We start from the raw sequence: 16784 nt of genomic DNA, 5'->3' as shown, positions 1-16784 counted from the left end.
GCACCCATGGGAGCCCCCCGGGGCTGTGTAATGGAGGGGGCTCAGCCCCACAACACCCATGGGAGCCCCCCGGGGCTGTGCCACGAGTGGGGTTCAGCCCCACAGCACCCATGGGAGCCCCCCGGGGCTGTGCCATGGAGGGGGCTCAGCCCCACAGCACCCATGGGAGCCCCCAGGGGCTGTGCCATGGAGGGGGCTCAGCCCCACAACACCCATGGGAGCCCCCCGGGGCTGTGCCATGGAGGGGGCTCAGCCCCACAGCACCCATGGGAGCCCCCCGGGGCTGTGCCACGAGTGGGGTTCAGCCCCACAGCACCCATGGGAGCCCCCCGGGGCTGTGTCATGGAGGGGGCTCAGCCCCACAGCACCCATGGGAGCCCCCAGGGGCTGTGCCATGGAGGGGGCTCAGCCCCACAGCACCCATGGGAGCCCCCAGGGGCTGTGCCATGGAGGGGGCTCAGCCCCACAGCACCCATGGGAGCCCCCCGGGGCTGTGTCATGGAGGGGGCTCAGCCCCACAGCACCTATGGGAGCCCCCAGGGGCTGTGCCATGGAGGGGGCTCAGCCCCACAGCACCCATGGGAGCCCCCAGGGGCTGTGCCATGGAGGGGGCTCAGCCCCACAGCACCCATGGGAGCCCCCGGGGCTGTGTCATGGAGGGGGCTCAGCCCCACAGCACCCATGGGAGCCCCCCGGGGCTGTGCCATGGAGGGGGCTCAGCCCCACAGCACCCACCTTGGATGGTGCCGGAGGGCAGGCGGCCCCCGCCGTATCCGTCCGCCAGCTTTGCCCATTGGTAGGCGAGCGGGGAGGTGCCCCCGCGGCTGTAGCACCGCAGCAGGACGCTGCCGCCCTCGATCTGCTCCCCCTCGGTCCAGCACTGCGGAGTAACCGGTTTCTCTGTGGGGACAAGGACCCGGTCACTATGGAGCCAGCGGGGACCAACGGGGAAGGGGACATGGAAAAGGGAGGGGGGGGGACACACACACGACACTGACCCTGCACGGTGACGATGACTTCGTGCACGGCCACGGTGTTCTTCTTCACGCGGCACTGGTAGGTGCCGGTGTCGGAGACCTGCAGGTCCGCCAGGCGGATGGAGGCGTCGTGCTGGCTGGGGTCGGTCTGCACGAAGGCGACGCGGTCCTGCAGCCCCGAGCCGCTGCCGTAGTTCACGTGGTGGTCTTGGTAGGACAGGAACTGGGGGGGGGAATCAGAGAAGGGAGGGGGGGGGGGGCTGAGCAGGGATGGTCCCTATAGGGGGAACCCAAAGCTGGCAGCTTGGGGGGGGGGGGAAAGCACTGCCGGGTGCCTGCCCGGCTGTGCCGGACCCTGCCTGGTCCATCCCTGTCTCACTTGGTCCATTCCTGCCCTTCCAGGTCCATTCCTGCCCTTCCAGGTCCATCCCTGTCCCGCCTGGTCCATCCCTGCTCTGCCTGGCTCATCCCTGCCCTTTCAGCTTCATCCCTGCCCTGCCTGGTCCGTCCCTATCCCATCTGGTCCGTCCCTGCCAGTCCAGGTCCGTCCCTGTCCTGCCTGGTCCATCCCTGCCCCTCCAGTCCTTCTCTGCCCTGCCCGGCTCTGTCAGACTCTGCCTGGTCCTTCCCTGCCCTGCCTGGTCCTTCCAGACCATCCCTGTCCTGCCTGGTCCATCCGTGCCCTTCCAGTCCTTCCCTGCTCTTCCAGTTCTTCCCTGCCCTGCCTGGTCCTTCCAGACCATCCCTGTCCCGCCTGGTCCATCCCTGCCCCTCCAGTCCTTCCCTGCCCTTCCAGTCCTGCCCTGCCCTGCCCGGCTCTGTCAGACTCTGCCTGGTCCTTCCCTGCCCTGCCTGGTCCTTCCAGACCAACCCTCTTCTGCCTGGTCCATCCCTGTCCCTCCTGGTCCATCCTTGTCCCTGTCCTGCCTGGTCCATCCTTGTCCCTCCTGATCCATCCCTGTCCCTCCTGATCCATCCCTGTCCTGCCTGGTCCATCCTTGTCCCTCCTGGTCCATCCCTGTTCTGCCTGGTCCATCCCTGTCCCTCCTGGTCCATCCTTGTCCCTCCTGATCCATCCCTGTCCCTCCTGGTCCATCCCTGTCCCTCCTGATCCATCCCTGTCCCTCCTGGTTCATCCCTGTCCCTCCTGATCCATCCCTGTCCCTCCTGGTCCATCCCTGTCCCTCCTGGTCCATCCCTGTTCTGCCTGGTCCATCCTTGTCCCTCCTGGTGCATCCCTGTCCCTCCTGATCCATCCCTGTCCCTCCTGGTGCATCCCTGTCCCTCCTGATCCATCCCTGTCCCTCCTGGTCCATCCCTGTCCCTCCTGGTCCATCCCTGTTCTGCCTGGTCCATCCTTGTCCCTCCTGGTGCATCCCTGTCCCTCCTGATCCATCCCTGTCCCTCCTGGTCCATCCCTGTCCCTCCTGGTCCATCCCTGTCCCTCCTGGTCCATCCCTGTCCCTCCTGGTCCATCCCTGTCCCTCCTGATCCATCCCTGTCCCTCCTGATCCACCCCTGTCCCTCCTGATCCATCCCTGTCCCTCCTGATCCATCCCTGTCCCTCCTGATCCATCCCTGTCCCTCCTGATCCATCCCTGTCCCTCCTGATCCACCCCTGTCCCTCCTTGTCCATCCCTGTCCCTCCTGATCCATCCCAGCCGTTCCTGCCCGTCGGGACGGCAGCCGCTGGCACCGCTGACACTCACCACGTTCTCGGGGCCGGTGCGCTCGGGCGTGATCTGGATCCACTCGATGCCCACGCCCTGGGGACCGTTGTCTTCGGGTTCGAGCACATAGGGACAGCCCAGCTTCACCGAGTCGCCCTTGGCCAGGTACAGCACCTCCCGGCCCTTGCTGTTGATCCTGACGGCCAGGAGGAGAGCTGGGGAGAGAACAGCACCCATCGGACCGGCACCCGGACCCACAGCGCCCCACATCCAGCAGCCCCCGACCCACGGGGAGCAGGGACCCATCCTGGTGGGGCTGACAAAGGGACGTGGCTGCTCGATGCCACCAACACGGTGGGTGCTCTGCTGACCACGGGGGCGCATCCGGCACCCTTGGGGTCCCCTCCATCCTCAATGGCATCCCTGCGGGAGCCGATCCAGGCGCCGGGGTGCCCCGGCCGTACCTGGCATGAGAGCCAGGAGCAGGAGCAGGCTGGCGCCGGGCCCTGCCATGACGCTGCAGCCGTGCAGGTGCTGAGGAGGAGCGGGAGCAGACGGCAGCTCCGCGGCGACGGGGCAGCGGGGCCGCTCGGGGCCGCTTTTACATGCTGGGTCGGGGCGCTCCTCCCTGTGGGGAGGATGCCTTTGGGATGACTGAGTGGCTCCAAGCTGTGCGTGAGCGCTGCCGCCCTGCTCCACTCCCTACCCCCTAATTAACCGTGGCCGTGGTGTGGGAGCCCATCCATAGGGATGCAGTGATGGGGGGGGGGGACGGGACACGGGATGGGATGACACACCAGCGCATCCCGGCCGGTGGACCCCATGGATGGTTATCCCGGTGGGAAAAGGGGATGCTGTGGGAGCATCGTGGTGGCACGGAAGTGCCAAAGTGAAGGTTCTCCAAAAGATCTTGGTCTTGGGGCAGGATTTGGGGCAATTGGAGGTTAAAGGTGGGGTTTGACCATGGGTTAAGATCCTGCAGATCCCGCTTCTGGTCCAGCCCCTTGGCCAGTGGCCACAGGGATGCTGCAGCCATGTGGGACCGTGACACCCACCAAGGCGACGTTGGTGGCACTGATGAGATACGTGTGGAGATGTGGCTGAGACTCCAGGCCGCAGCCTATGGCGTGGGGATGTGGTGGCATGGGGATGTGGTGGCACAGGGATGTAGGGGCATGGCAGCACCAGGGTGTCCTGGGTTCAGCAGTAGCAGTCATTTTTCTCCTTCTTAGTAGCTGATGCAGTGCTGAGTGGAGTAGCTGGGAGCTGAGGGCTGGGATTGGGGACAGGGATGCTTGGCCATGTATGGAGGGGACAGGGATGCTCAGACAGGGATGGAGGGGACAGGGATTCTTGGCCATGGATGAAGGGGACAGGGATGCTCAGACAGGGATGGAGGGGACAGGGATTCTTGGCCATGGATGAAGGGGACAGGAGTGCTTGTCTACGGATGGAGGGGACGGAGAAACTTGCCCATGGATGGAGGGGACAGAGATGCTTGTCCATGGGTGGATGTGACAGGGACTCTTGTCCATTGATGGAGGTGACAGGGATGCTTGGCCATGGATAGAGGGGACAGGAATATTTGGCCATGGATGGAGGGGACAGAGATGCTTGGCTATGAATGGAGGGGACAGGGATGCTTGGCCATGGATGGAGGGGACAGAGATGCTTGGCCATGGATGGAGGGGAAAGGGATGCTTGTCCATGGATAGAGGGGACAGGAATATTTGGCCATGGATAGAGGGGATAGGGATGCTTGGCCATGGATGGAGGGGACAGGGATGCTTGGCCATGGACAGAGGGGACAGGAATATTTGGCTGTGGATGGAGGTGACAGGAATATTTGGCCATGGATGGAGGGAACAGGGATGCTTGTCCGTGGATGGAGGGGACAGGGACGTTTGGCCACAGATGGAAGGGACAGGGATGCTTGGCTATGAATGGAGGGGACAGGGATGCTTGGCCATGGATGGAAGGGACAGGGATGCTTGTCCGTGGATGGAGGGGACAGGGATGCTTGGCTATGAATGGAGGGGACAGGGATGCTTGGCCGTGGATGAAGGGGACAGGGATGCTTGTCCATGGATGGAAGGGACAGGGACGTTTGGCTGCAGATGGAAGGGACAGGGATGCTTGGCTATGGATGGAAGAGCAGGGACACGGCTGCTCTGGGACACGGCTGCTCTGGGACTCAGCTGCTCTGGGACTCGGCTGCTCTGGGACTCGGCTGCTCTGGGACTCGGCTGCTCTGGGACTCGGCTGCTCTGGGACACGGCTGCTCTGCTGTGGGTGCCGCGGTCCCTGTCCCCGCCGTGCCTCGCCTCCCCGTGCTGTGCCCCGCGGCGCAGCTCGGCCGCGCTGGCCCTTCCCAAGGCCGGACCGCCCGGGCCGGCTCCACCGCCCGGCGCAGCCACCCCGAACGCTGCCCGGGGCCAGGAGCTGCTCCAGTTCCTGGCCCGGAGCTGAGCTCACCGCGGCCGGGTCCTCGCCGGCTCCGGGCCGGGGTTTGGGGCCGGGCCCGGCACGTGTTGAGCCGCGTCTGTGATTTCGGGGCCGCAGAGCTCGGGTTGGCCCCGGGGCAGCCCCGATGCGGGGCCGGTTCCTGCTACGGAGCCGTGGCTCGGGGAGGGGGGGGCCGGGGATGCTGCACCCCGGTGCGCGGCGGCTTTGGAGCCCCCCCCCCGGGGCTGTGACAGCGCCAGGACCAGGGGTGGCACCGCCGGAGCGGTCGGGGATGGAGATCGGAGCCCGGCTCCCAGCACCGGGGCCGCGCAGCAGCCGGGGAAGGGCCGGTGAGAGGCCACGGAGGCGGCTCCGAGCCCCGGGCACGTTCCCTTGTGCCGCTCTCGTTATTGCTCAGCTGCTCTGACAATTACTCAGAGCCACTCCTCGGCCCTCGGAAGCACCAGGGCCCGGAGCCGAGTGGATGTGAAGTGTTTGCATCATGCTCTGTGCTTTGACACGGCCACAGGGCCTGGGGGTGATGCGATGGGGAGGTGGTGGCACTGCCAGGGCCAGGCAGGGCTGGGTGTGGGGAAGAGCCTGGCTGGCTCTTGGGGACACCCAAGGTTGGGGGGCAAGGACATGGGCGCATCCAAGAGCTCTGCCCATGGAGACGGGCAAGAGGTGAGCTTGGGAGTTGGGCAATGAGCCTTGGAGCTACTCCAGCCCCACGGGCAGCTCCTGACCCCAAAACCCCCAGTGAGAGAAGGGTGAAAGACACCGTCTGCTCATAAACATCTCTATTGGGAGGAAACAGCCTAAGAAAGCATCAGCCCCTTGGTGGAGCCTGGCCCCACGCCGCGCCGGGCCTGGCCTGAGGCTACGATTGCTCGGTGCTGGTCCCTCAGCTGCACTTGGGCACAGAACTTCTCGGGCACACCAGAGTCTCTGCAGAGGAAAGAAAGCATCAGAGTCAGGACCGGGGCTCCGGAATGGATCCTCTTGGATGGGGATGGAATGAAGCTGGGAGGTGGTGGGAAGCCAGGAAAGCCGTAGGGATACACAGTACATAGAATCACAGAATGCTTTGGGTGGGAAGGGAGCTTAAAGCTCATCTCGATCCATGGGCAGGGACCGCTTCCACTGGAGCAGGATGCTCCAAGCCCTGTTGAGCACTGCCAGGGATGGGGCAGCCACAGCTTCTCTGGGCACCCTGTGCCAGCGCCTCAGCACCCTCCCAGGGAAGAGCTTCTGCCTAAGAGCTCAGCTCAGTCTCCCCTCGGGCAGGTTCAAGCCATTCCCCTTGGCCTGTCCCTGCATCCCTTGTCCCAAGCCCCTCTCCAGGTTTCCTGCAGCCCCTTCAGGCACTGGAGCTGCTCTGAGGTCTCCCCTTCAGGAGCCTTCTCTCCTCCATGTGGCAGCAGGGGCACCACGTTTTCAGCTCTAAAAGGCTCTTCTAGAGCCCCCCCCCCCCCCGGGCACGGGGAGCACCCCGGGGTGCTGCGCCCTGTCCCAATGGCTATGGGTGTCCCCTGCATCCCAGGGGTGATGCCAAAGTGGCCCTCAGCTCCCTCCTCTTCCTTGGGGTCTTCCTTCCTCCAGCTTTCCTCAGGGACCTGCTGCTCGCAGGGGGAATGCCATGGAATCGGATGGAGCTGGGGACCCCCAAACCCAGCCTGGCCCAGCCCCAAGGGCACCAGAAGCCATTGTGGTGGCTGCAGGAGCCGAGATGGATGATGGCAATAAAGAGGTGGCTCTTGTCCAAAGCCCCTCTCCAGGTTTCCCGGAGCTCCTTTTAGGCACTGGAGCTGCTCTGAGGTCTCCCTGAAGCCTTCTCTTCTCCAGGCTCCAGCCCCAGTGCTGAGCCCTTCTGTGGCATCACCTGAGCTCCTGCAGCTTCTGCTCCTTGAAGCGGGCGATGCGCTGGCGCCGGCGCTGGGCCTCCTCCTGCAGGTGCTTGAACTCCTCGAAGGCGGCCGCTCGCTCCTGCGCCAGCTCCTGCTGCCGCTCCTGCACCTGGCGCCACACGGCCCTGGCGTGAGCCTGGCGCTCCGCTGCCTTCCGCTCCTCCTCGGCCTTCTCCTTCTCCATCTGCTCCCGCTGCGCCCTGCGGGACAACGCGGCGGCAATGATGGCGCCGGTCCCGCGCCGGCTCGGCCCCCGCTGAGCGCAGGGCCCCGTCCCGCGCACCGGAGGATCCTCTGGAACTCGTGGCAGTCCTGCTGCGCCTGCACGGCCATGGCGTGCTCCCGCTGCGCCATCTGCTCCCGGCGGCTCTGCTCGAGCCGCGCCGCCGCCGCCGCCTTCAGCCGCGCCAGCTCCGTCTCCTTGCGCCGCCACTCGCGCTCCGCAGCCTCCTGCCTGCGCTTGGCTCTCAGAGCGTCCTGAGCAAGGGGACAGGGGTGACGACGACGACGGAGGCGAGGATGAGGAGGGCGAGGGAGGCAGCAGGGCGGCAGCTGCTCACTTGCTCTGCCTGGTGGTCCTGGGCCTTCTCCTGCATGGCTCTGAGCCGCGCCAGCTCCTTCTCCTTCTCCATGCGGATTTGCTCCTGCTCGGCTTCCAGCTTGGCCTCGCGCTCCTGGATGGGTCAGAGCCTCGTGGGTGCTCCCAGCAGCACCTCCACAGCTGCACCCGCACCAGGGCCCTGTGGCAAAGGCCTCTCACCAGCTTCTGCCTTTGGTACTCGAGCACGCGCTCATCCTCCAGCCGCTCCAGCTCCCGCTGCTCCGCCTTGAGCTTCTGGTTCTCGGTGTTGATGCGTTTAATCTCAGCCTGGATCTGCCTGTGCTGCTCCTGCCTCCGCTCCATGTCCTGGGAACAGAGGGTGAGCACCCAGCCCCTTTCCAACACGACGGAAACCCAGCCCCAGCCCCTCCTGCTCCCTGGGGCTCACACCTTCAGATCCTCCAGCTTCAGCCGCTCCAGGTACTGAAGCATCTCCTGCGCCTCCTGGTCCCTCTGCTCGGCCCTCAGAGCCCGCTCCTCCGCGTTCTGCTCCATCTGCCTCACCAGCCCCTGTCTCCCTCTGGGAAGGAAGGAAGCAGGAGGTTCCCTCTGGCTCTGTGCCATTCCCAGAAGTGGAAATGCCACCACGGGCGTCGGGTGCTGCCTGGTCCCACCGCGGTGCCGTGGTGCGAAGGCCTGGGAAGAGGAACCCTTCCACGGACCTGATCAGCTCCTGCTTCCGCCTGCGCTCCAGCTCCTCCTGCATCTCCTCGGCCTTTCTCCTCTCCACCTCCATCATGTTGTCCAGGCGCTTCTCCTCCTCGGCCAGCTCCTTGGCAATGATCTGTTTCTCCAGGACCTGCGCGTCGCGGATCATGTGGCACTTGGCACCGAGGATCAGCTGCGGGGACAACGCGTCTCCTGCTCTCCCAGCCGCACTTGGACGGACACGTGGATGAGGAGGGGGGGGCAGCACCCAGGGTTTGGTCGTCCCCACCTCACTGAACTCCTTGATCTCATCCTCCTGCTCCATGCGCATCCTGTTTGCCCGCTGCAGCACGTGCTGGGCCCGCTCCCGCGCCGCCTCCTCCAGCTCGTTCAGCTTCCCCGTCTGCTTCTGCACCGCCGCTGCCTTGCGCTGCCTCGATGCCTCCTGAGGGGACAAAGCTCATCCTGCTTGTCCCCTCCTGCCCAAAGCCGGGCTGAGCCTGCCTCGAGGGACCCCGCATCCCGGCACGGAGCCGAGGGGCATCCCCTTCCCACACCAATCCTGGCAGAAAGGCAGCACAGAGGCTTCATCCCAGCCTCCGGGGACTCCTTCCCACCCAGGGAGCTTGGTGGGGATCAGAGACCTGAGCGGTGCTGCTTCGGGCACACCGAAACATGGGTGCCCAAGGGATGGAGGTGGGAGCTCCAGGGCCATGAGGCCGGTGTCAACCACCCTCCAGAGAGCCCGGGAGCAAGTGGGGAAGGACAGAAAAGGGCAGGACAGGAGGGAAATGCCTACGAGAGCGGCCTCCTTCGCTGCTTTGAGGGCTGCCAGCTTGGCCTCACGCTCCTCCTTGGTCAGCACTTGAGCTGCTGCTTTAATGCGCTGGAAATCCTCGGGAGTCATGATGAGGGATGCTGGGGGCTTCTCCTCAGTGGTGCTGGGGTGGGGACAAAGAGCAGTCAGTGGTATGGGAGTGTCTGAAAGATCCCCCCCGTTCCGTTCCCGGGGTGCCCAAGCCAGGAGCAGCTCCTGGACCAGGATGGGAGTCACCCTGGAGCAATGCAGGAAGCACCCAGGCTGTGGGATCCCGGCTCTCCCAGTCATGGGGGCAATGGAAAGTGAAGGGAAAGCTGTGATGCACAGGGGGACAGGACACTCACCTTGGAAACCCCAAAACCTCCAGTAACAGAATACCCAACATCTTTCAGCCCAGCTTGACTTCCCCAGTTTTCCTTTGGGAAAATCCTCCCTCCCCCCAATCACCTTTCCCCATCCCATCACTGCTCCCACGTGCTGCCTTGAAACCTCTGTTGATCCAGGGAAGCTGAAGGTGCCTTTTCCCTCTGTTTGGGGCCACTCAGCCTGTTTGGCAGCCGCTTGGCTTTGACTCTGTGCACCCAGGAATGCAGCTGGGATGAGAGGAGGAAGCAGCGCCCAAACACGGGGCACCCTCTGCCCTGCCAGCGCTGGGCCACCAGGACAGCGCCGAGCCATGAACCCTGCCATGAGTCAAGCTGTGGTTTGGAGGAAATCACCGAAGCTCCCGGTGCCCCCATTTCCCTCCTTGTAAAAATGTGGATAATAACACGGGGAGCTGGCCCGAGTTAATGACTCCGTGCATTACTCAGGTACCATGGTGACGCGTGCGGCGGAGGAGCGTCCATTAACCAAATGCACGGAGCACTTTGAAGCTGCTCAGGACTAAGAATTTACTCATGATTATTGCGTGTCACCTTTCATCCACCCTGGTGAATAGGAACAGATACCTGCATAATGAGCGCTCCCCGGCTGCATCACAGCATCGCATTCCAGGACGCTTGGCCCAATGCTCACAACGGCCCTCATAAATGGAATGACACATTCGGCCGCTGCCTTGGCCGGCCCCGTGTTTGGGTGAGCAGCCCCGGGATGGCTGGGCCTTGGTTTTCAGGAATTGCACCAGCATAAATTGTTCCCATCGAGCTCCGGTTGCCGTGGCCGGAATTGGGGTCTTGCCTTTGGCACCGGGGTCGGATGGGACCGGGAAGGGAGCAAAAGCAGCTGCCAAAGCAAATCCCGGCTCTGAGGGCTTGGTGGGTGGAAGGGTCCAAACGGGAGGCAAAGATGAACCTCGCTCCAAACAGCAGCAAAGAGGGCGTCTGAGCTTCCAATGGGCCTGAACTGGGATAATGGCCCTGCTCTCGTTACGTGCTGCAGTGATGAAGGGGGTTCTTGAGCTTATAAAGCAGCCCCACGGGGAAACACGGAGCTCCTGGGGCTCCCCTGCTGCCTTCCCACAGGGCTGGTTGGGATCGGGAGGTGGGAGGCAGCGTGCGATGCGTGACGGGGAGCAGGAGGCCTCGGGGAGCTCAGTAGGCGCTTTTCTGGCTGCTCTGGGGAGGTTTATGTTGGGCTTTTATGGGTTTTAGGATGATTCAGTGCCTCTGTGGCAGGGCCCATCCCTCCTGCACCAAAACATTCCCAAGCTCCGCGCATCGGAGCCACCAAAGCTCCTCCTGAGCTGCTGCTCGGGCCCAGACTTACACGAGCTCCCGGATGAAGTCCTTGGTGATGATTAGGGTGGTCTTGGGCTTGTACCTGCCAAGGGACAGCGCTTTGGGGGCTGTCCTCACATCCCGAAGGAGCACGATGGGGCTGTCGAGGCGCGAGGGCTGCGAGGAAAGATGGGGTTTACTTCGGGTTTACTCCTGCTGCTGCTGCTGGGCTCCAAGAGCCTTACACACCACCGCAACCGGTGCCGCGTGGGCATGGGAAGGGGATTCTGGCCTCTGAAGGGCTGATGGGGACATGGGGGGGGAACCAAACGCACCCCACGGCACTGGGTTTACTGGGGTTGCTGTCCCACCCGGAGCCGGTGGGGCCGAGGAGCCCATTGCTGCCTGCTCAGGGCAAACCCTCACCCAACCACAGCCCCGGCACCTCCGTCCTGCCGAGCCCTATGGAACCAGGGCAGAACTGGGTGGAAACCGGCCCCAAAGGAGCCCAAGCTCCCTGGGAGCTGGTGGGGAGGGGGACGAGGATGAGCTCCAGGCCTGGCCTTGCAGGGCAGTCACTGGCAGGGAGCACAGGGCAGAAACCAGTCCTCCCAGTAGGGCCGGGACTGGTGCCAGTGCCTTTGCTCAGGCTGAGGCTGCCACCTAGTGAAGAGTCACCAGCTCCCTTCCCAAGGGCAGGGGGGGGGGATTCCCTGAGCCCGGGGCAGGGAACCCCCAGAACCAGTTGGAGGTGGGAAGCAGACACGTGGTTTCCCTTGGAATTCCCGTTTAAACTCCTGCTGGAACAAATCCCACAGTGCCCTGGGAACGCTGCCGGCAACAGTCCCTGCAATCCTGGGATGGGTTGGGTGGGAAGGGGGCTTAAAGCTCATCTAAAGGCATGGCAGGGACCCCTTCCACTGGAGCAGGATGCTCCAAGCCCCTGTGTCCAACCTGGCCTTGAGCACTGCCAGGGATGGGGCAGCCACAGCTTCTCTGGGCACCCTGTGCCAGCGCCTCAGCAACCTCACAGGGAAGAGCTTCTGCCTGAGAGCTCAGCTCAGTCTCCCCTCGGGCAGGTTAAAGCCATTCCCCTTGTTCTGCCCTTCCACCCCTTGTCCCGAGCCCCTCTCCAGGTTCCCTGGAGCCTCTTTAGGCACTGGGAGCTGCTCACCCAAAGCGGTGACACTGGTGCAGCTCCTCAGCACCCCGGGCCCCGAGCAGGAGGTGTTGAACCAAAGGGTTTGGCCCTGGAAGCCTCCGTGCAAACAGCGATAACGGGGCTGCTGCTGCCGCAGCCACCCGCCCGCTGTCCCTGGAGCCAGGAGAACTCCTTGGACAAGACCTGGATTAATCGCAGGGATTAATCAGGCTGCCTTGAAGGCCTCTGAGATAAGGCTTGATCAGAAACCTGGCCAGGGCTTGCTGTCCGGGAACGCTCCCAAGCTGCAGCTGGGAGCGGAGGTAATCTTCATTCCACGCTTCCTTCCTCTCCTCTGGAAAGCCAAAGGGGGAGTTTGGCAAAGCCCCTTTGGGCAGATTCCTTCCAGGCGATAAGGCCCAGAGGAGGGAATGAAAGGCACAAAGAGGGACAAGCACCCAGTGCACCCATTCCCACCACTGCCCCGTGGCACCGAGGGTGTGTGAGCACTGGCAGGGCCGGTGACTGCAGCCCTGCCCTGGGCAGCCTGTTCCAATGCCTGAGCACCCTTGGGGGCAGGAATTGTTCCTCAGCTCCATCTAAACCTGCCCTGGGGCAGCTTGAGGCCGTTTCCTCTTGTCCCATCCCTTGGGAGCAGAGCCCAGCCCCTCCTGGCTCCATCCTCCTGTCAGGCACTTGTAGGGAGCCATCAGGTTCCCCCTGAGCCATTGGAACCCCCCCAAGTCCCTCACCTCTTCCCCATCACTTGTGCTCCAGGCCCTGCTCCAGCCCCATTGCCCTTCTCTGGCCCCTCCTCAACGTCTCTCCTGCAGTGGGAACTGGAGGTGTTTGCTCAGTGTGAGACAGGGCAAACCTTGGACCTTGCATCTTGCGCAGGGTGGGGAGAGCCGCGGCCATAAACCCCAGCGAGAGCACCCATAGAGGTGATAACGGGGCGGGGGGACACACACACAAACCAAACTCCATCGTCCTTGCCCCTGTGCACCCGGGTCCTGCTGCGGGGAGGGAGCTTTCCCCCCCTCCCTGAGTGCAAGAGGAAGGAGCTGAGCTCTGTTTATCTCAGCCCGGGGCACCCAGCCAAGAGGTCAGAGACTTTCCAAAGGGACCAATCTCGTAGCTCCCTGATGAAAGTCTATGGAATGCTGGCCAGGAGCTGCTCTGGAAGCTTCCAGCCCTTGCTCCTTTCATAGAATCATAGAAAAGTTTGGGTTGGAAAGGACCTGAAGGTCATCCAGTTCCAACCCCCCTGCCATGGGCAGGGTCACCTCACACTAAACCATCTCACCCAAGGCCTCGTCCAACCTGATCTTGAGCACCACCAGGGATGGCGCATTCACAACCTCCCTGGGCAACCCATTCCAGTGCCTCAGCACCCTCACAGGAAAGAATTTCCTCCTCAGATCCAACCTAAACTCCCCCTGTTTCAGTTTGAACCCGTTACCCCTTGTCCTGTCACTACAGTCCCTAATGAAGAGTCCCTCCCCAGCATCCCTATAGGCCCCCTTCAGACACTGGAAGCTGCTCTGAGGTCTCCCCACAGCTTCTCTTCTCCAGGCTGAACAGCCCCAACTTCCTCAGCCTGTCTCCATACAGGAGGTGCTCCAGCCCCTGAGCATCCTCGTGGCCTCCTCTGGACTTGTTCCAACAGTTCCACGTCCTCTTTATGTTGAGGACCCCAGAACTGCACACAATGCTCCAGGTGAGGTCCCACCAGAGCAGAGCAGAGGGGCAGGATCACCTCCATGACCTGCTGGTCACGCTCCTTTGGATGCAGCCCAGGACACGGTTGCTTTCTGGGCTGTGAGCGCACACTGAACCCAGCTCATGTTCATTTTCTCATCACCCAACACCCCCAAGTCCCTCTCCTTGGGCTGCTCTGAATCTCTTCTCTGCCCAACCTGTAGCTGGGCCTGGGATTGCTCCCACCCAGCTGCAGGACCTTGCCCTTGCCATGGTTAAACTCCACGAGGTTGGCACCAGCCCACCTCACAAGTCGAGGTCCCTCTGGATCCCATTCCTTCCCTCCAGCGGATCAACCGAACCCCACAGCTTGGTTTCATCGGCAGAATCAATCCTTATATCCCATGTGCTAGAGCCGGGCTCCTCGCCTTGCAGCCCTGAGCCTCCCGTCTCTCCCTGACCACCAACCCCCCCCGAGGACGGGGCTTGGGATGCTCCTGGGAGGCAGAGGGAATCCCGTGCTTTCCCGGAGGGGTCCCGCAGCACAATTCCAGGGGCTGCAGCCGCATTCCTTACCCGGGAGCTTCAGGAACAGGGATTACAGAGGGGATGCGGTGAGCGGGGCAGGATGAGGCCCTGCCTTGTGTGTGTGAGGGGGCAAACAGCCGGTGGTGCCCCCCCCCCCCCGGTATCCCGGGGTTCTTACCTGCTTCTTCCCGAGCAGCAGCTCATCCTCCGCTGCGGAGCTCTGCGCCTTCCTGCGGTACCGGCCGCGGGGCGCCGGGATGCTGCTGGGCTGCGGGGAGAGGGTACCGGGGGTTCCTTGGTACCGGGGGTACCGGGGGAGCCCCGGGCCCGGGCCAGGCCGCGCTCACCATCGCGCTCCGCTTGACGGCCGCCAGCCGTCGCCATGGCAACGCGCCCCTTCCCCACCCCTGTTCCCTGGCAACCGCGGGGCGTTGCCGAGCGTGCGCACTGGGCGGCGGAAGGGCGCACTCCGTGTCGGGGGGGGGTGTGGGTGTTGTTGTGCGCGGCTGACCGTGTTTACGCGCACACACCGCCCTGCACACACACACACGGGGCACTCGAGGTGTTCCCCCCACCCACGACACCCCCTCAACACCCACACCCCCCCTTCAACCCCGCCACACTCACCGCAACCACCCCTTAAATCCCCCCCTCCGAGGCCGGCAAGGAGTGAGCAGCGCCAGCCCCGCCCCTCCCCGCTAACCCCGCCCCTCCCTCCACGTGGCCTGGCTGCCGCCATGCTGCACGGCGAGGCCGCGGGGTCCTAGTGCCCCCCCCCGATAAGGATCTCCCTTTCCCCGGGGGGGTTCATGCCGTGATGGCCCCCCCCAAACCCCTTCCCCATCACAATCATTGAGCCTGGAAACAAGAAGAGCCGTTTATTGGGGTGCAGGGGGGTGCCCCCCCCAAAACAGCAGCGGCGGGGGGGGGGCACTGTGCCCCCCAAAGGCACTTATGGGGGGGCCGGGTGCAGCAGCACCGGCTAAATAATAATAATATAAAAACAATTTTTGGTCCTGGAATCCGGGGGGGGGGGAGAGAGGGGGGCCGGAGTGGGGGCACCCGGCTGGTCCGCAATGGATTGTATTGGCGGGGGGGGGTGCACAGGCAGTTTGGGGTCCGGTGGGGTTGGGGGGATGCTCAGAGGATCTGCCGGGGCATGCCATAGCCCGTCATGCCGGCCTGCGAGGCGCCGCGGTTGGTGCCCATCTGCAGCCCGATCACGCTCTGCCCCTCCTTCAGCTTGTCCTCGGAGAAGACGCGTCGGTTCTCCTGCGACTTCCTGCGGGCACAGTGGTGTCAGCGCCTCCTCCGGACCCCACCCGGGTCCTGCAGCACCCCCCAAGCACCCAGCACCTACTTGGGGAACCAATTGGGGTCTCCCACGAAGAGCCCATCGCCCTTGGCCACGGCCAGGCTGCCCAGGTTCATCAGGGTCCTCTGCACGCACGCCATGTTCTTCCCTGCAAGGGCGTGGCCAGGCTTGGCTTCGAACTCATCCTCATCCCCATTTCCTTCCCTGTTTCCATCCCTATCCTCATACCCATCTCCATTCCCAACCCCATTCCTATCACTGTCATCATTCCTGTCCTTATCCCAATCCCAACCTCATGCCCATTTCCACCCTCAACCCCATCCCCATTTCTGTTCTCATCCTGTCCTTATCCCAATCCCATCCTCATCCCCATTCGCACCCTCAACCCCATCCCCATTTCCATCCCTATCCTCCATTCCCAACCCCACTCCCATCCCCATCATCATTCCCATCCCTATCCCAAACCCATCCTCTTCCCCATTCCCACCCTCAACCCCATCCCCATTTCCATCGTCATCCTCATTCTGTCTTTATCCCAGTTCCCATCCCCATCCCTGTCCTCATCTGCATCTCCATCCCCTTCCCCATCCTCACCCTCAACCCTATCCTCATCCTTATCCCATCCCCATTCTTGTCTCCTTTCCATCCTCATCCCCGTTGTTTTCCCATCCCATCCCCATCCCCATCCCGGCGCTCACCCTCCCAGAGGTCCACGGTCTGGAAGATGTCGGTGGCGGCGATGCCGTAGCGCTCGGCCGCTTGCAGGAACTGCGAGATCTGCTCCATCTGCTTGAAGGCCATGGCCGACGCCTGCACCTTGGCCACGGGGCCCTGCCCGCGTGGGTGCAGGCTGTTGATGAGCCGGCACAGCACCTATGGGCGAGGGGACACCGGTGACAACCAGCACCACGGTGCCCCCCCCCCCCCCCCCCCAGTGCCCGGGTACTCACGGTGCCATCCTTGAGCCACTGCTGGAAGCCGTCCCTACCCGGTGCCGGCTGCGCCACGTCGCTGCCGCACTGTGCCAGGATCCACCGCACCAGGATCTGCTCCAGCTCGGGGTCGTACTGGCGGTCGATCTTCTGCTGCACCTCCCGGCTCAGCCCGTATGATGGTCCCCGGTTTGCCATGGTGACAGCAGGGCGGGGGGGGGGGGGTATCTGCAGGGACCGGACCCCCCCCCGTCAGCCCCATTGGTGGCACAGGGTGATGGTGACCACCGACGGCTCAGTGTCCATTATGGAGCTTTATCGCCCATGCCAGGCCCTGCCCGCTTCCTGCTCCGTGCCCACCCCATGGTGCTCCGGGCACGGATCCTGCTCTGAGCATCCATCACCACGGCTCAGCCCCGCGGGCTTGGCAAGCACCGGTCA

The 16784-nt window shown here is 63.7% G+C and overlaps 2 protein-coding genes across 4 annotated transcripts; both read right to left on the bottom strand.

Moving 5' to 3' along the window:
- Positions 1-1060: 1060 nt before the first annotated feature.
- CFAP45 (cilia and flagella associated protein 45) lies at positions 1061-14530 on the bottom strand. 3 transcript variants are annotated; one of them, XR_008973138.1, is made up of 14 exons: positions 14444-14530; positions 14275-14364; positions 10776-10903; positions 9048-9189; positions 8538-8693; positions 8263-8441; positions 7991-8120; positions 7760-7906; positions 7560-7673; positions 7283-7476; positions 6975-7199; positions 5962-6040; positions 2687-2862; positions 1061-1200 (listed from the first exon to the last, which is right to left on the bottom strand). XR_008973138.1 is itself a non-coding variant. In XM_057417022.1 (12 exons), the coding sequence occupies exons 1-12, from the start codon at positions 14444-14446 to the stop codon at positions 5911-5913; spliced, it is 1638 nt and encodes a 545-aa protein (XP_057273005.1). In that variant the 5' UTR covers positions 14447-14529; the 3' UTR covers positions 5878-5910. The 3 variants fall into 3 exon arrangements, 1 of the variants encoding a protein (XP_057273005.1); XR_008973139.1 differs by lacking the exons at positions 10776-10903; positions 14275-14364; positions 14444-14530 and adding an exon at positions 10019-10074; XM_057417022.1 differs by lacking the exons at positions 1061-1200; positions 2687-2862 and having other exon boundaries at positions 5878-6040; positions 14444-14529.
- Positions 14531-15193: 663 nt separating this feature from the next.
- Positions 15194-16584, bottom strand: LOC130603356 (transgelin-2-like). The gene is made up of 4 exons (XM_057417023.1): positions 16362-16584; positions 16110-16284; positions 15457-15559; positions 15194-15378 (listed from the first exon to the last, which is right to left on the bottom strand). Exons 1-4 carry the CDS (start codon positions 16539-16541, stop codon positions 15237-15239), a joined length of 600 nt encoding a protein of 199 aa, XP_057273006.1. The 5' UTR covers positions 16542-16584; the 3' UTR covers positions 15194-15236.
- Between the last annotated feature and the right edge of the window lie 200 nt (positions 16585-16784).

The sequence above is a fragment of the Pezoporus wallicus genome, unplaced genomic scaffold, assembly GCF_028554395.1.
Source record: "Pezoporus wallicus isolate ANWC-B61680 ecotype Strahan unplaced genomic scaffold, APGP_CSIRO_Pwel_v1 contig_14101, whole genome shotgun sequence".
Lineage (NCBI taxonomy): Eukaryota > Metazoa > Chordata > Aves > Psittaciformes > Psittacidae > Pezoporus > Pezoporus wallicus.
The sequence above is the reverse complement of the archived record's forward strand: the minus strand, read 5'-3'. Positions and strand labels throughout refer to the sequence as shown.